Source organism: Calypte anna, chromosome 2, assembly GCF_003957555.1.
Source record: "Calypte anna isolate BGI_N300 chromosome 2, bCalAnn1_v1.p, whole genome shotgun sequence".
Lineage (NCBI taxonomy): Eukaryota > Metazoa > Chordata > Aves > Apodiformes > Trochilidae > Calypte > Calypte anna.
Genome location: NC_044245.1, coordinates 84,871,912 through 84,890,921, shown reverse-complemented (window position 1 = coordinate 84,890,921; position 19,010 = coordinate 84,871,912). Strand labels below are relative to the sequence as shown.

Sequence of the window (19,010 nt, the reverse complement as noted above, 5' to 3'; positions counted from 1 at the left end):
TGTGTATTTCTGCAGTTCACAAGGTTGTTTATATCAATTCAAAATGTAAGCCAAACCATGATGCAATTCTTAAATGCAGTTATTATAATTCATAATGTCTGAAGTTGCTTGACAAATAATGTAAGCAAATATGCATATATCTAAAAAAAATTTAGCCTATTTTTTCTTTAATCGTCCACTGATAAAATCAGACACTTTGGGGTTTTTTTCCCCCAAATCAGTCTCTTATCTCACTGCAAATTTTGTCTTCTAAGCTTGCTGGCTGTCACAGATAAGCATTTCCTTTCATAATTTACATTTTAATGTAGAATATACTATTTTAAAAGCTTCCTGCTGCTGTATAATCTATAAAAATAATGGAGTGAACATTAAGGTAGAAGAACTGCTGGCATTTTGAGATCTGTGTCAAAGATTCTATCCCAGGTTAAGTGACAGTAATTAAAAAGACAGGAGACCTGGAGACAAGTCTACACAAGAGCCAGCAATCAGCTGAACCAGCACAGCAGCTATTGGAAATCATTGGGCAAGAACCTCTAACAGAACAGTGCTATGTAAACCAGTGAACAGCATTGCTTTTGACACATGAATGTTTCCATTTAATAGATATAACAATCCTCAGCATTAAAAATCTGCTGCTGCAGCAAAGACTGAGGTATTTTTCAGTGGCACAGCTACATGAGAGGAATAATTGTATAAGGCTAATGAAAATGATGTAATCAATTTGTAATCACACTTTCATGTAAACTCACTTTTTAATTTTACATTTGGTAAATGCAGACATTATATCCCCCCCAAAATGTGTCTCCTTCTGTAGACATGACTGACAAGCCCTGTGTGCAATGGGCTTCCAAAACAAACATGACTCAATACCTTTGGGTCAGTAACTCATACAAATGATGAAGAATGTGTTTTGGAAATGTTCCGAAAGTGTATCCTAGAGAAAGTAGCAATTCATATGTTGGAGAAGCATCATCAGAATTGGAATTTTAAATGTATGCATGCTCTGTGATAATTATGCTTTCTTGTAGGACACTCAAGTACATAGTTACTCAAACTAGTTGATTACATTGGTATGCTTAAGCAAATGTGTTGTATATAGACAAACACTTTTTAGAAACCTACAGTTTTACTAGACCAGTGTGTCTGTCAACACAGGCACTGATAGCTACTTGTGACATAAGGCATGTGAAAGAAAAACAAGCTATGTGATTTGCAAAACTTACAAAACCTCCTTTTTGTTTAATTTCACAGTGATGGAATCACAGATGTGGGTAAATTCACAGCTAGCACGAAGTGAAGTGTGTTTTCATAGAAGTGTGTTTTCATAAAAGCTAGGCACAGGTTTCTCTGCAGAATTTACCAGTTAATATAATGGGGAGTCCCCAGATCCTAAGCTGACTTCTGCAAGCAGTTACTAATGTCTCAGTAGGGATCCTTATACCTATAGTTTTCTAATTAACTGAGGAAATAAGTCACTATTTTTCTGCTATACAGCGTCAGTTCACGTGAAATAGAAACCATTCTGTGCTGACCTGTGACAGTTTACTTGGCTTCTGAAAGGCAGAATATAGGCTTTAAAAAGCTATTAAAAATATCATAAGGGTTAATTAGGAAAATTAGCAGCCAGAGGAGTAACAAGTGCTACCTACAAACCTGTGCTGACAGTGGTGTGTATTTAAGTATCATACTGCCAGATGAATTTGGAGTGGAAAAGTTAAAATAAAATCCAAATCCCACAGTGATTGGATATAGGGTATATTATATATTCAGAAAACATATTTAAAATTCATAGATGACCTAATCCCTAATTGGCTGAGCCACTTAAAGATTGGCAAAGTTATAAAATGGAGCATTAAGTGCTTGTTGACTGGCTATGTTCTGAATAGCTCAGCAGACTAGAATTATTGAGTATTTCATTGTGTCGCAGGTTTCCTCATCCAGAAAAAGCACATTACTCAGCAATTAACCACGGACTTCATAAGGATTTCTGGAGATTAAGATTAAAGAAGGTACTGCAGAAGAAAGTGCCCAATGATCAATGTTTCTAACTCAAAAAAATGGAAAGCCTCCATTTCATTTCTGTTGTAAACTGGCTCACTCCAGAGCTAGTCAGCAATGTTGAATGTGATTACTGGAAGATCAACGAGCTGTTTCTTGTCCCATTCCTGAGGTTACACATTTCCTGAGACTCATTTTTTTCTTTTCCTTATGGGATTGATCTGCAGTGCTGAAGTCAGTGAATGTGTATGCTGACTTGGACGTAATGTTGCGAAATTACTCCTTTCTGTACTGAAATCGCTTGTGAGAACTGCAACAACTGTTTATCACACACTATCAAAACCCAGTTTAAGAAATCACAGATTGTCTCATAATCCTGGAAGCTGCCCAGAGGCTTAAGTTTGGCGTGAACTTCAGAAAACAGAGGCTCCAGGGTTTGGGGAAGTTCTTCAAATATAAAATATATTATACACATGTAAGTATATAATATTGTATTTGTGTATACACACAGAGCAGTTGTCTCCACGTTGGAAACCCAGGCTGCTAATTCTAGCAGAGCTTGAAAGAGTTGTCAAAAATGATCATGCGAGGCAATAACTTTTCCCAGTCGCAGTGCAGCTTGTTAGCTACATTCAGCCCTATGGTTTGTACTCCCTCTCCTAGGGATAAGCTAAGCAGAAAAGGAAATAACGTAAATTCCAAAGGGTGAAAACAAGTGTTAAAAAAGCGTTAACTCAGAAAGAGGAAGGGTTTGTTGTCTGTGCCCTAGCATGTGCACAGTGGCTTTAAACTGTCTGGAGAGAAGATTTGCTGAAAAATGCAGAAATGTTCCCCTGATATGATGGCTCATTTGAAAACAAGCAACCTAATTGGCAGTAGGGCATCCTTTGTAGTTATGCTACTGTTATAGTTCATTAAATATTACTGAGACGAATCATTTCTGGAAGGCAAAAAAACCCAGACAACCATTTTTCCAATTTTTTTTTACCATTTTCGCTATAAAAATCCTTCAAAAAGAAGTAAGCCAAGACATATTGCACCCAAAGACTATAAAAATGTCATATATACATTGATTCTGAACCTTTTCTGAGGCTTAGTTTTGGAGCATGAGATGATACCTCATGATCAAGGGGCAGATGTCATCAGCTGGGCATGGGTGTGTGGATCTGCACCATGGTGTTACAGCACAGAGGATGCTGTGACTGGTGCTGGAAGTTAGGAGATACATTAATTGCCCTTCTTCCTCCGCTGGCCCTATTCCCCAAAACTTAAGCTCTGAGCCTACATCTTTGTCTCACACTTACCTCTTAAGTCCCCTTAGCTCAACTGGGAGAAGGCCAGAATGCAACATTATATTCGAGCAGCACACAACAGAACTGGTAGCTGTGAAATCGTGCTCTTTCCAGCACTAGCTCTTCCTTCATGACCGATCAGCTATCTCAAATTAAAACCATCATCGGGAACAATCACAAGTTTGTGCATGTAGGTGTACATACAAGCCTCGGGTGTGCCATAATGTCAGTTATAAGGCAAGCAACTGAAGGCGAGCATGGAAAAACTGCGAGACAGCTTGATGAAATAGTCTCAACACAGGAAAACCTCTGATAGTTAAGTGATTTTAAACACAGTTTTAACTGAATCTCGGTTTAGCTTGGCTTCTTTGTTACACACCTGACTGGAGAAGGCATGAGAACTATACCACCAGGCCAGCTGTATGCACAGAAGGGACACAACCTCCCCGCTCGAGGGGAGATAAGAGAGTGAAACCCGGCGTTCAAACCCTTGCATGAAAGAACCATCAGAGCCCCCGCAACTCAACGGCGGGCTACAGCAGCCAGCTCTCCCCTGCAGCTCCGCAGCTTCCAGGCCGTCCAGGGGCGGGACTGGCGGCGAGGAGGCAGGAGGGCCGTGAGAAGCCGGGCGAGAGGCAGTAGTGGGCCCAGGGGCCACAGAGGGCACAGAGGCTGCGGAGCTGTACGGGAGGGCGGAGGTGAGGGGGGTAACGCACACGAACGGGAACGGTGACAGCGAGCGGGCACTGCCTAAACAACCCCGCCGACCCTGCACGCCCTCTCCTCTCGCCCCCCGCCAGCATGCGCGGAGAGGAGGGGGAGGTGACCGCCGCGCATGCGCGCTGCCCGCCCCGCCCCCGTTACCTGCGAGCCGCCCGGTGCCGTCACTTTCTTTTTCTTGGACGGGGCGCTGCCGGTACCCGGACTGGCCGGGCGCTTCTTGCCACGCGATGGGGCTCCAGCGGGAGAAGAGGCCGCCGTGGGGATCAGGCTCGCCATCTCCCCGCTCCCACCCCCTACCACGCCCCCCCTTCCCTGTCTCTCCGCGCCTGGCCTCAGCACGGGACGGAACCGCGACAGACCCTTCCCTCCCCCACCTCTCTCTTTCGCACCGGGCGCCGGGCCGTCCCGCGCACGCGCAGCGGAGGAGCGGGCGCTGCCGGGCCTCGCGGCGGGCATGCGCGGTGGCAGCGGCGGGAGCTCCCGTTACGCCCTCCTCCCTCCCCCCCAACGACTCCTGTCAGAGAGGCGCTGGCGGGGAGGGACGGGGGGCGGCACGGCCCTTTGGCCGCCACTTGTAAAGGTTTCCTCCGGAGGCGGGCGACTCGGTGGTTTGGCAGCTGGGGAGAAGCCCGTAAGAAGCAGTGTGTCTCCTTATTGCTTCGCCAAGCCGCCGGTAGGCGGGGCCTCTTCTCACCCTCCGGGATGTGGCGACGGAGCCGGCCCCCGAGGGGTGCGCGCCGGCACGTACCTGGGCTGGCTGCGCGGTGCCGGGCTCGGCCTGTAGTCCCTCTGCCTGGGAGGTGAGAAGAACCGTAGGAGGCAGTAGGTGTGCAGGGCTGTGCGGAGGCCCGTGTATCACGGGGGGTTGAGTCCCGCGGCGTGCAGTTATTTGGGAAGTGTGAAATAAAAAGCTGTGTCAAGACTCGACGATACAAGCTTAGTGTGGGGCTCGGGAAACCCTGCAGAAAAGGTGTAGTCGGAACCCTGGAGAAGTGTTGTGTATGGAGGAAATTGCTGTCTGAAACCTGTCCGAAAGGAGGTAAAGGTTATGTAAAACGCATTAAGACCAAAGAAGGGTCGGTTAGTCTTAAATGTGTCAGGTTTTACCAGTTGCCTTAATACATGCAGCTGTTTTTAATGTTCTGTGTTATTGCCCACTCTTAATGTATAATTTTTTAAATACAAGTTGCAAGTATTTGCAGTTTTCATTAAAGATTTCAAAATACGACTACAGGTAACAGTGAATGTCTTTCTGGGTTAATTCATACTGCTGCAGATGTGGTTGGTTTCACCCCGTTTTAACATGGCTAGTTCTCTGGTCCAGAATTTGTTTAATCTTGTTGGAATCTGGAGTAATGTTCACTGGAGCAACAGAATTAGATTCGTGGTGATACGGACTGTGCTCCAAAGTGCTTCACAGTTTTCACTGTTTCGTACCCTACCCCAAAGAACTGGTTGGTGGTAATATGGGGTTGCAGATAGTTCTCAAGCTGCTTGATGGCTGATAAAACTGGATTTAGTTTCTTGATTCTTACATGTACCTGCATTCAACATACTGGTCAATTTATTACTGTAATTGCTTGAGCCATCCCTGTGCAATGCCTGACTAATGGATTTCTAGCTGCAGCTGTATGAGATACTGCCTCATGTGTGCCTTGTAGGGAGGCAGAGGTCCAAGAAGTTGATATTCAGGCATAAAAATTAGGTCACTTTTGGAGACGGTGCTGTAATGAGGACTGAGCTTGGTCACAGTAGGGGTGCCAGGCAGTGCTGTGTAAAACAAAAGCTTTGAAGGTGGCCTGAGAAAGCTGAAGACAAAAGAATGGACTTCCAGGCTGTGTTCCAGGCACCTGTGTATGTAGCAGAAAAGCAGGACAAGATGTGCTTTCCAGGAGCATAAGCAAGGCCTTGTACAAACATCCAAGCCCTATCTTCTCCTTCCCAATGGTAGTTGTTGTCTTTCTGTCTGTGTGTGCAGGCTGCCAGCAGCACTGCAAAGCCCACTGGTAAACACGATTACATTTGCCCTTAGTGATTGCTTCAGGCTAATGTGTGCAATGCAGTCTCTGTTTCTTCTCGCTTCAGGTGGCAGCCTCCTGTCGCATGCTGAAGATAGTGACCTGAGTTTGAAATTTGCAGGAGCACTGGGAATACCCCCTGACAAAGCCAAATCTGCTTTCCTGTCTGCTCAAAATGTTGATCATAGCCTTTTTTTGTTGTTGTTCACAATGCTGGGTCCCATCTATTTCCCACACGCATGCTGTGTTCTCAGTTCCCAGGCATGCCCAGTTAAAAAGCATACCTTATCACAGGTATATTTTTACTGAGAGGAGCATCTTTAGTGCTGCTGCAGAGGAAATGTTGCATATGAATCACGCAGAGACTTAACATGCTGCATCAATCAAAGTTTTTAATAGCACTTCACCAGGCATTTTCTTATCTGTACCCATTTTTATCAATCAGTTTACTAAAAAAGTTGTAAGGCCCATGTGAATTGCAGCAGGATTAAGTATGATGCAGTTTTATACGGTACCAGATACTTTACAATCCCAGAAGACCTACAGCTCATTGAAAATAGTGATGATCTCAATGTAAATGGTGGGAGTGTCTGCAGGGGATTAGTAGAATTTGGGATGTGGGAATGGCTGTGGTGTATCAAAGGTGCCTTCTCCCCACTCCTTGAGTAGATGTCGTGCTGCAAATGAAGAGGTGTTGTTCTGGTGAATAAGTGCAACTGTGTATCTTGCTGTCTTCCTGGAGCATTAGTGAGAGGTTGCTTTGTCATACAGGTTAGGGCTCACCTGAAGAAGTACAAATTGCAATTGCTAGTCTGGCTTGGTGTGATGCTGCTCATCCTGCTCTTCCCTTTGAACCTGGCTTGAGGTGGACACCATTTCCCTTGCTAGTACTGCAAGGTTTATCTTTCATATGCTGCCTTGCTAATAAGTAAATTTAACACAGCTCAGCAATAACTCTGCCTGCTCTATGGTGTGAGCAGTAACTCACCTGCCTGTTAGTAATGGTCTCTGTGAACTGGAAAAGCTCCTTGTACTGTTCTTGATAATGTATGAGTGAAAGTGCAGGAGTCCCCTCAACTAGGGAAGGTCTCAGGTTTGTGCCCCAGGCTTTTGTTGTTTGGGTTTTTGGTTTTTTTTTAACCTTCAACTGGCTAAAAATTGATCCCTAGCAATAATTTTCATGTCATATTGAGCAGATTACTCTGGTGTGAAGGTGTTGAGGCATATGAAAGGTGGTAGGTGCCTCAAGATTAGAATAATACTGATTAAGGGGGTTTTTTTCCTAATGGAGGAATAAAGTGATGAAAGAAGAAAATGTACGGAAAACCATAAGAAGTATCTTTAGCATCACTTAGGATAAAGCAAAGCAGAGAGAGCAAAAGCCTCCAGCAGCCATACTCTGCCCTTATACTGGCTGCACCTCTGAACTGCTGGGGTCGAGTTGTGGGAGGGCTCCTGCCATACAGATGGCTCTGCTGTCCCAGCAGCTGATACCAGACCTCACAGCCCACAGCAAAGACCAACCTGATATGGAGAAGGATGGCCAGCTGTTCTGAGTGTCAGTAATGTGTACCTGGAGGTGCAGGGACAGCTGATGGAGAAGAGCAATGGGCAGAAACTGTTGGGGCAAGGAAGGTTTTCTCAGAGCTGCTCCCAGCCCCGGGATCGGCTTCCTGGCAAGCAGGGAGTTGTGCCAGCTCCCTTCCTGCCTGCACTGGTGAAGTGACCCAGTGGAGCAGCAGGTTGCAGTGGGATGCAAATGCCTTGGATGTTCTCTTCCAACTGCATTCGTACTCTTCTGTTCCATGAAAGAAAAAGGCCAGTCTATATAACTGGAATTTAACTTAAATTAAATTCTCTTGGTACCTAATTTACATTCCACCTGGCTGTTTAGCTTTCACCATTCTTACTTCTGTAGTACCAGAAAAATGGGCACATTAAGCATGAAATTATGGCTTCACTCACTGGACATAGTGCCATTCATAAAATTACTACATGTCTGAAGTGGTGCAGAAAAATATCCATAATCCCTCTGTATACCAGTGAATTAAAGTTAAGGTTTTTAAAGTTCTTATATTGCCTCTCTCTGAATATTTTTTTTTTATATCTACAAAGTAGGGATAGAGTTTTGCTAGATGATACGTTGAAGTTGTGTAGGAAGTTGTGGCAGTTGAGAACTATCTCCTAGTGGTGTTTACATAGTAATTCATACCATTCCAATTTCCTGGCAACAGCAAGAGAACTTTTCTGTTAATTTATCTATCTGTAGCAGTGTTGCAGAGATGCAATTTGTGCTATAATTTGTAAGTTTTGAACTTTTTTAAAAAATAGAAGTTTTCTTTAATTCTTTTTCTTTTAGTTGTGTATGTGTCTAACAGGTGCCATTTGCATTTTTGTATAGGCTCTGGTAAAAGTTGAAGTTCTTATCTTCCCCACTCTGTCAGGTGAAAAGCAATGGATTCCTGCAGGGCAGCTTGTGATGTCTAGTGGCATTTTGTACATTGTTCTTTAAAAGCACTTGGAGGCTTTGATGACTTTTCAGAGCCTGCAGTGTGAATTCCTGTATTTTGCATTTGTTCCCTGCAATTTTCAGCTGCAGGCACTGCACCAGCTTTGTTTAAATATAATGCCCAAACCTTTAAAATAGATGCTTGAACGTTGGATGCAGACTACTTTTGTAATATCAAAGGCCTTTTTATTGCATATACCAAATACCTAGCTTTCAAAGCAATCTTCCTGTTAGAAATTTTTAAAAAGCCATTTCTGTGTTCTTAGCAACACAAAAAGAGAAGCAGAGTCTTTAGAAATGCCATTTGTGATGTTTTCCTAGTAGCCTTACTTTCTTCAAGCTTATTTTAAAATTGAGTGAATTTGACACATCAGAAATAAGCAGCAAGAGAAGAGTCAAAGTACTATTCTGTTTGTAGTTTAGTTGTACATTATTTGAATTTTGTGCTACTAACTCAGTAAAGCTATGTTGGTGGCAAGCTTGCCATTTATCAGTGTTGTAACCCAAAGTGTGGACTTCTGACCAAAAATTTTATGCGTGCTGTTTATGGCACATTTAACCAAAATACTGTGTAGGCAAGAGAAATCTAACATAAAAGTCTATGATAAACACAGACTTATTGCAAAAAGAAAAAAAATACATTGTATTTGACTTCGATTTTCAACATTGTTTCCTTACAATGTAAAAGGGAGAAACTGGCCATTGTGCAGTTAATGGAACCCTGTATTCATTGTATCCTGGATGATGATTTATTATGCGAGATTTGATGGGTATCCTCTGTGTCAAAAGATTTATGAATTAATTTATCATTAGATTTAATCTTATCTCTTTGAAATTGAAAATAGGTTAAGAATTTCCCTATTTAGTTTGTATTCATATTCTGATGAATGTTTTCTGCAGTTACTCATGTGAACAAGTTCTTGATTTCTGAAATGCTCAGCTGAGAAAGATAAAAATGTCATGATACTCATTTGCCTAATCTTTAATGCAGTAACCACCTTGAAAATGCTGTAGGTTTGTAGACTGAAAAAAAAAAAAAAGTGAATTAGCTGAGTAAGTAATCTGATTTATGAACATAAGATATTGGTGGGATGGCAGATAGTTTGCAAGCCATCTGGAGACTGAGCACGGTCATATAATTCATTTATTAATAATTCCAAATAAAGAATAAATCCACAGAAATAAAAATGTCCCATTTAATTCATTAGCAGAACAGGGGTTGAAGTCCCTGATTAAATTGCTCATGCATCTCTGCTTCTTAGAGTGAGTCTTTTAGTTCTATAGCACTTTTAGTCCTATAATAATTTTGCGTTGCTTGTAGATTAAGGCTGCGGTATTTTTATTGCAATTAGGATATAAATTTACATAAGTTAATATTGCCAACAATATTTGCTACTGTGCAAATCAGATATGGGATAGACAAGAAAACCAAAGCAACCAACCTAGCTAAATTTGTAGATGATAGAAAGCAAAGAGAAGATTGCAGCTGAAGGATAGGATTGGGATTCAGAAAAAAAATTAAAATAAATCAGCACAACTGGACACAAATTTCATACTTTATTTTTACACTCAGTGGTCTTTAAGAGTCCAGTCACTTGATCCTGCAAAATCTGTAGGGACCATGTGAGGTAACCAAGAGAAGCAGATTGATACTGCTTAGCATCAATTTTATTTTTGCAAAATTTCCCCAAAGATATCTGGTTTTGAGGAAAGTGTTCTACAAGAGAGAAAAAGAAACAAGCAAGCGAAAAAATCCCCATTGGAACAATATAGGTCATGGGCTGGGGTAAAAATGAGTGGATAATAGTTGCAGTAGAAGGCATCACAGAGCATTGGTGAATTATGAGCTGGATATAATTCACCCAGGAAACTTGGCCTCATGTTTTACCAGAGGAGGTTCAGATTGGATATTAGGAAACATGTCTTTACTGAAAGAGTGGTCAGGCATTGGAACAGGCTGCCCAGGGAGGTGGTGGAGTCACCATCCTTGCAATGTTCAAAAAATGTGTGAACATAGTGCTTCAGGACACAGTTCAGTTGGCATGGTGGTGTTGGGTGGACTGTTGGACTTGATGGTCTTAGAGATCCTTTTCAAGCTTAATGAGCCTGTGATTCTGTGAATCAGCAGCATTGCAGTGCTTTGATGGATGTCACACAAGAAGGAAGCCTGCAGGGCATGTCTTATAATCCTTTCACTTATCAAAGCTTTGGTTAGGCTCAGTGTGAATGCTGTGCCTGGCTTTGGTTTTTACACTTCTGGCTCTGTCCAAAGCTTTTGTATCTTTCTTGAAGAGAGTTAGGGGATGCTCTGAGGTCTAGGAAGCATGATGTGCAAAGAGTGAATGAAAATTTGCATTACGTGTGTGGCATGAGGAAGGGAACAGCGGTGGAGAAGGTTTCTACAGAAAAACAACTGTTCTCTGTCCACATTGTAGATGGAATTCAATTTACTGGGCAGTATAGGCCATGGTTTGTAGGAATACCTTATTCCACGTGTTCTTTTTTGTACTAGTAATGACCCTAGGATCTGTTCTGTTACTTCCTATGATGCACTCTAGTGGGTAGTATGTAGAAGAATTTTAGTATTGGGGGGTGTTGGTATTTGTTTGCTTACTTTGTTTTTTGGTATGTTTGGGTTTTTTCCAGGGTGGTTTGTTTTGTTGGTTTTTTTGGTTTGTTGTTGTTGCTTGGTTTTTTTGTTTTGGTTTGGTTTAGGTTTTTTCCCCAGTAATTACCTACCTATAATTTCAGAGGACTTGGCTTTTATTTATTGTGTTTTGGTAGGTAAGTCCAAGGATATGAAAGGCCACTGCAAGAGGGGAGAGACCATCTCTCTCTCTAACAATGAGGAAACAAAGGGATTAACTTTGCAGCATTGAAGATCCAGTTCTATTGCAAAGAGCTTTTTTCCAAGAAGGGCAGCTTCACACTAGAATAGGTTGCTTTTGAAGATTTTGAAAAACAGGTTAGACAACTGCCACAAAAGATCATGCACGGCTGATTCTGCCAAGAGACAGGAGAGTCAATTAGGTGACTTCTCAATAATTTTTCCAGTTCAGTTTTCTGTGATTTCTGTCAGTTTCATCGTTATTCACGGAAGGCATGTGCTTCACACAGAGAAGTGAGAATGTGAGGCTGGCTGCACAGGGTGAGATTCTTTAACCCAGTACACCATACTTGGTGGGAGATGGAAGCAGATGTGCAGAGAAAACTTGTATGAGCACGGCAGCTACACAGAATGATGCTTATTCTGTAGCTGGTTTCTATGTGTTCGGTAGCTCTAGGGAGATTCCAGTCCTATGAATTTGTCTGGCACCTCTTGAACAAGTCTGAGCTGCTGGTGTTCACGGTATTCCACAACCAGAAATTCTTTCAGCTGAATTGTGTGTGTGAAGACCCACCTCTTTTTCTTAGTTTTGAACCTGAATCCCTTCTAGCTTCATTTTGTGCTTTTTGACTCTTGTTTCTTTGGAGAGACATTAAAGACACACCTTCTCCTTTGCTATCAAAGACTCTGTAGGCCTTTACCTTGTTAAGTCTTAAACATTTCTGTTTCTAGACTCAAGAGTTCTAGCTAACTTAGCTGTTTCTTATATGGAAGATGATGTTTGGATTCTCCTTGTTGCTCTGTCTGGAATATGTCCAGCTGTACTGTATATTCTTTAAGATTAAGGGAACAAACTTCATACAATATTGAAGATGAAGGCACCCATAGGTTGCAGAGATGTTCTCTGTTCTGTTTTCAGTTCCTTCTCCAATAATTGTTTTTCTTTTTTGACTGTTGCTGAGCACTAATCTTACCACTCCATAATCTGTCATGACCTCAAGGTCTCTCTTCCTGAGTGGTACTGGTCAACTCATTGTATATTTGAAATTTGCAAAAGTTTATACTCCTGTGTATCTTTTGACATTTATCTATATTGAATTTCCTGTGCTGCTTCACTGCCTAATTACTGAGTAACATAAGGTCTGTACGTAGTTTGTCATGAGCTCTCAACTTCACTGCCCTCGAAAATGAAGTAGCATTAGCAATTTTTTTCACCTCACTGCACCCCTTTTCTAGCTTGCTTATAAATACGATAAGAAGTAAGGGGCCCAAGACTGTTTTATGTGAGGACAATTTACTTCCCTAACTGGTGTAGGTGATTATATCCTATTTTTTGACAAGTTCTCTTATCTGTGAAAAAACCTTCATTATTTATTGGTAGATATTTGGTGTCCCTAACCCTCATAGAAGTGCAGGTAGACTGCATCAACTGGATTTCCACTGTCCATATACTTGTGGAAATCTTCAGAAAATATGACAATGGTAGTAAAAATGGAATTCTCATTTACTTGAGAAGCTTTTCACCAGCTCAAAATTTGTTGTTTTAATCACAGTATTATGTTTCTACTTCTGACACATAGGCTTGCTGTGCTTTTTAATGCTCAGAATACAATGATTTAATCATCTGTGCCTTCATTTTTTGAATACTGGCATGATAAATGGCTACATTTTACCACTTGAAGAAAGACTTTGATGAAGAACATTGTTAACAGTGTGCTGTTTACTGTGTCATGTTATGCAGTAAGAAATTGGCAAACCATTTGAATATTTTCAAGAGGCATGATTAGTACTTAAGCAAACCAGATTTTTTTTTTTCATCACTATTTAGTGTCATGCTATTGCTGAGATTATTGACAAAAAATAGGTGTGTCAGCCTGTTGTAGTGTCTTTTTTATTTCCTAATTTGAAGATGAATATGGCTCAGCAAATGTGAGTGACAGGAAAAAGAAAGATTAGCTTCAGGACAGGGTTATACTCTCCTGGTCATGTCTGTTGCTCTGAGTTTGGCAAAATGGCTGGGTATCTTGCATTAGGTGGACATATATGGCCTTTTGCAAATGAGGAATTTTCCTAATTATTTCATTGTCTGAGCAAGGTAAGATCTGTGCTCCTTTAATGGAGAGGAGCCCATCACAAAAAATGCTATGCACGTTTCTGTGTCATGATGCATCTGAGTATTTTTCAAGGTTTTGCCCTTCCCCCAGTTCCTTCCTTCTTCCAACACACTTCTGGCATGGGGGTGTGTTGTTTCCTGTAGCAAATATTAAGGGCTGATATGAACAGAAGTTACTGGTTTTATCACCTTTCATCTTTTATGAACAGAAAGCAAATGTTTGCTGCATGATTGTTATTTTAAATAAATAAATAAAAATAAATATAATTTCAATTCCTTTCCTAAAAGATCCCTGATAGATTCAGCTAAGGTCCTGAGAATGCGGGTAATCATACCTAATAATTTCACCACTGTCAGATTAGATTGATTTTTAGTCACTTCCGTGCAGATTAGATTCAACTCAGGTGCTCAAAGTGAAAGAAGGTGCATTAATCTGCAGTGATGTTCTGTCTCTCCCAATTAGCAAGTTCTGAGAGATGTTAGGTAATGCAAGTTTGATGGTGTGAAGTGTTTTTGTTCTCCAATGGACTTCACTAAAGTTAAGGAGGTTTTAGGCCTTCAGAGGCAACCATCAGCAACTTGAGAGCTGAACCTACAAAAAAAGCCCATGAAAACATGATGGAAATTAAGATAATTCCTGAGAGATGTAGAGGCTGGGGACAAATGGCAGTGTTTAAACTGAGATTTTGAGGGAGACCTTTAAAAAAAATCTTTAATGTAAGCCTCCAGTATACACGTTTTTGTGGAATCAAAACATCTTCCAAAATCTTGATCAGCGTAGAGACATTTGTAATGTGTATGGATTTGCATGTAGTGCTACATCCAGTGCTGCATACACTTGTCTCACATGGGTGTGTTTCTGTGTGGTGTTGAAGGGCAGAGACCTATTTCTTCAACTACACATGATCAGACCATAATTTTAATGATTTTCAAAGCCATAGTACACTGGCATTACAGAAATGGACAATGAAGGACAAAGTACTGAACAAAGTACAAATAAATGCTGTTGCAATGGGTGCGTGTCTTCTGATTCAGTAGAATTAGTGCTGGAGAGGCTTTGCTGTAGTTCAAACTATATGTTTATTGCTTAATTACTGAATATGCTCATTGCATATTTTGGGGAAGCAGTAATTGAGTCCATTACTGTAGATAAACAATTGCCAATTTATAGTGCTTCAGAAAAAAATCTGTAAGCAGATGTTACAAAATCTAAAATATTGATACTATCTTACTTTTACCATGATGAAATCTTAAGTAAATTTTTAATGTGCACTCTGCCAATGCTTGTTGAAAATTGCCAATATTAGCTTTTTATTTCTTGGAGAAAGGTATCTACTCCAATTATATTAAAATATTTTTTCTTTTTTACACTTCCTTTAATTTTTGGATTAGCTACTCATTTTTTTGTTTATTTGTTTGATATTGGTTTTAGCTAATGTCAAGAAGCCAGTTCTTTTTAATAATTTAAGAAGATGAGCTTTTGATTAAATGAGGGCAATAGGGAATGTAAATTTAACTGATGGAGCAATGATGATTTTGGAGGAGTTTTCAATCTCCTACTTAAAAAGACACATTCATCCTATTTCATGAATGTTTGCAAGAGATCCCCATTTAGTGATAAGACAAATAAAACCTGACACCTGGTAGGAGATCATGATTAATACCACAAATTCATTTGAATGGCAGGGTGAAATGTAAGGGTTTTCCTGCAGATTGTAATCTCATGTAATTTTTAGGTATAATTCCTTATATCTTGCCAGACCATTAGTCCACGGAATCTGAAAGCAGTGTTTCCTGCTTTCAGAGAGCTCTGATTGTTTAAAACTGTACCATAGGTTAGAAAGAGAGGATTAGGCTACATCTGAAGCAGTTAAGGTAAGAAACAGGTTTGATTGGGTATTTGGGCTTGTGGGGTTTTTTTTTGTTTTGTTTTTGTTTGTTGAATTGTTTTTTATTTATTGATGATATGAATTGTCCAGTGCTTTTAAAATAGGTAAATAAAAGGCCTAACTCCCACATCAGGGACACTGTAGGCTGGGTGATTTCTGTTTGCATGAAGCAAGGCCAGGGTTGGAAGCAGAGTGGAAGTCTCCATTGACCAGTGCAAGTGCTAAAATCTCCCAAAAAGAGGAGTTACTTTATATAATGAAGTAGATTATGTGACTCTAATATTGGAATAGGGATCTCTAATATGAGGGTGCAGGTGCAACCTGTATGAAGGACTTTCTGTCTTCTGACTACCCCCTTACTTTGTTAGCTTATGTACTCTTGTATTACAACATACATCAGGGAGATTTGATTTCAATATATGTGAATATAGAGATATTTTAATATGTATTTATGTATCTAGAAGTCCGCTCCACTCCACATATGTATAAAGATAAAATTTCTATATATGCATGTAGAAGTGTGTGTGTGTTTGTAAAAAAAACTCTCTGGAGGGCTCTTCTACTGTCATTTAAGTTTTGCTATTGAGTATTGTATGAGTGAGTACATGCTTCCTGTTATGCAGAATTATGCTCCCAGTCTCAAAGGGCAATTCTGTGTATTATGTCTGCAAAATGAAACTAATCTCACCAATACTTAGCCCAGAAGTGTTCATTTCATCTTGGAAGTAATCCCACTGAATTTAATGAGCCTGTAGATGGTAAATTCTTTGGGGCTTTTACTTTCCTTTGTGCCTTATTCTGTGGTAAGCACAATCTCCATTAGCTTTTACATTAACGTCTACTGTTACTTACAACAAAATGCTTTTAGGTTTTGGCTTAAAAAGGATAATTCAAATGCAGACACAGGAACTCTGAAGCAAAAGACAACAATTAAAATAGAATTATTACAAAATTACATTTGAAGAATCTGAAGTGGCTTTGTGAAATTTCAAAAGCTACATTTTTTCAGTGCTGCTGCAGGGGTTGTCTGATTTAGCCTTGATTGTAAAGAGTCTTACTTATAGATATAAGTAAAGTACAAGCTTGTTTTAGGTAATTGACACTTTTTTTTTTCCAGTTGGCTTTAATCTTTTAGAGCAGAGAACAATTCAACCTTGCCAGCTGAGAATTTCTAATTTTTGTAAGCTTTTTGGTTTAGAAATACCATTTCTATTCTGGTGGTGTAAAATACCAATGTCCCACACTGACCAGAGCTCAGGATGAGACTTACAGTGCTTGACCATATTATTATAGCAGCATAGTTTGAAAGAATACATGGGAAATTGTGCATGATTTTTTTGATGGTTTTATCTTGAGGGTTACTCTGCTGGCATCCATTTATTTTGCTTTTTAAGAAAAAAAGAGTTAGGAAATGTGCGCAGGAGGGAGCAGTAGTAAATACAAATGTAGGCATAAAACCAAACTATTCTATTACTGCTATGAGAAAATTAGGTGAGATGAGTTGATTTGCCTACTGGTTTCCCTTTAAAGCTGTGTTTGAAAGGCACATTATCTACTGCATTGGTTTTCATGTTAAAAAATGGTATTCTGGCTCAGCAGTGCTGTCAAGAAGTACAATATGTCCCACCTCATTAAGTACCATCCTTTTTCCCTCCATCTGTCTAGAACAGCAGGAAAACTAGTTTTCAAATAGAAAAATAATCAGTTTTGTATATTTCCTTTCTTCATCTCCGTGTCTGTATTCATCTAAAAATTCAATTAAATTTCCAGGGAAGTTGTGCTAGAAAAACAACCCTAATAAAGACTCCATTGAGAATATCAGGGCCTGTTGTTTGGGGTGTAGCAACTATGAAAGACCAGGAAAAAAATGTATATTGGGACACATGAGGGAAAGAAAATTTGCCCATTTAATGGAAATAATAAACTGTGGTTAATTGACAGAACAGCTAGAAGAAATTTAGAAAGGGAGGCATTTCCTCCTCTGTTTAAATATATGACCAAGAAGATCATAACTGGGTGTTAGAAGTGCAGCACTTCATGCTGAAAATGCCTGATTTTATGGAAGTAAATAACTGTGCCATATACAAGAGAAATGCCCTGCAGATTATTTGTGTCATTACAGACAGTACTGTTCAGATCAAGGGCCTGATCCACTGTAACAGAAGTGCAACTTTCCCAACAAAGCAACTTGCCACTTGCTTATACAGCAGCAAACTGCAGATACTGGCTTTACTGATGAAACTAAGAGAAAAACAACTCCAAAAGCCAGAAAGAAAAGGCAACAGCAGGAACATGGAAACACTGCCTCTGTTTTCAGGTAATTGCTTTCATCACTGTTCAGCTTTTGCGAGATGCAGCATTCTTCCAAATCAAGTGATTCTCCTGATGGGACTTGTATCAATGCCCTCTCCTTAATCTTTACTGCACCTGTTCAAAGGTCCTGCAAAAAATCAATTTTAAGCCTGTATTGTCTTTCTGAAGACTACTCCCAAAGACTGAATGAAGAGCTCTGATTAAACCTTTTACTTTCAGAGGCTGCAGATCATACTGATACTGGTCAACTAGTTGGAGTAGTGATACTGAATTAATAAAAGAGTGTTAACTCCAAAATGTCACTTCTTTGCAAAGCCAGAGAGTGGCTATGGGCAGAAGTTGGCTGCTCACAAAGCTCAAGTCCCTCATCAAAGGTTGGCTAGAAAACTGTTTTGCAGCTGAGATAATAGCAGAGGATGTGGGACTGTGTGAATGAGTATTTTTTATAATACAAAAAAGCCACTTTAAAAAAGTTAATAAATGCAGGTTTATAAAAAAACTAGCAAATTTGTTCCCTGCATCCTAAAGTAGTTACATTTGCAGTTCTGTTGTAGACACAAAATGTAAGAGACCCCAGTGTGTAGCAAAAGAAATAAGCTTGCCGATCAATTGCAGACAACAGGCATCAGTTACCAATTTGCCACTAGGTGATGTTTAACAATCTGAGAATAATGAAAGGAATTTTCAGGGAGAGTAATTTACTGTACTGTGGGCTATGCATGTGCTAAGGGTGATGTCATACCCTGAAAGAATAACTATGCAGACCATAAATAGCCTTTCAGTTAGAGACATTTAACACTTTCTTTGTGAAGACAGGAGTGTATCTCTGAAGAAATCACTTTTCTCTTTATCCAAAGAAGCATATTTCAAAACATAAACCAAGTTTTAATGTTCAAATTGTGCTAAACAGTAATATGCTGTAGTGAAGAGTGAGATGCATGTAATTAAATAGGAGTCTGACTTCATAATGAAGCACAGGAATGGGAGAGGAGGGAAGACCTTGAATCCTTTTGGCACTATATACTGACTTTCTTTGACCCGAGTTTGCCTCTTAAAGACCAGTGTTAACCTTACTTGCATTTCAGGGTCACATGAAGTTTAGGTGGGATTTGGTGTGGCATCTCCTGGCCTTGCTGTCAGTGTAGCTGTCTGTCTAAGAAGAATGGGTCTGAGATGGCTGCATCAAGAAAAGCTGTGAGAACCTCAGGTAAAAAATGTAGTGGATGTACATAATTTTCACTTACTTAAGACTCGTGCTAACTGGCGTGCCAATGTTCCAACATTTAAAATACTTAAAAATAATCAGATCTTGTGTACAGTCAGATAAT

General features: G+C 40.2%; 1 protein-coding gene across 1 annotated transcript in view; it reads right to left on the bottom strand.

The window, feature by feature from the left end:
- INO80C (INO80 complex subunit C) overlaps window positions 1-4,466 on the bottom strand; it is a 38,968-nt gene extending 34,502 nt beyond the window's left edge. The window contains exon 1 of the mRNA XM_030445696.1: window positions 4,155-4,466. Coding sequence (XP_030301556.1) covers window positions 4,155-4,289 — 135 coding nt within the window. The 5' untranslated portion in view covers window positions 4,290-4,466. The remainder of the gene's footprint in view (window positions 1-4,154) is intronic.
- Between the last annotated feature and the right edge of the window lie 14,544 nt (window positions 4,467-19,010).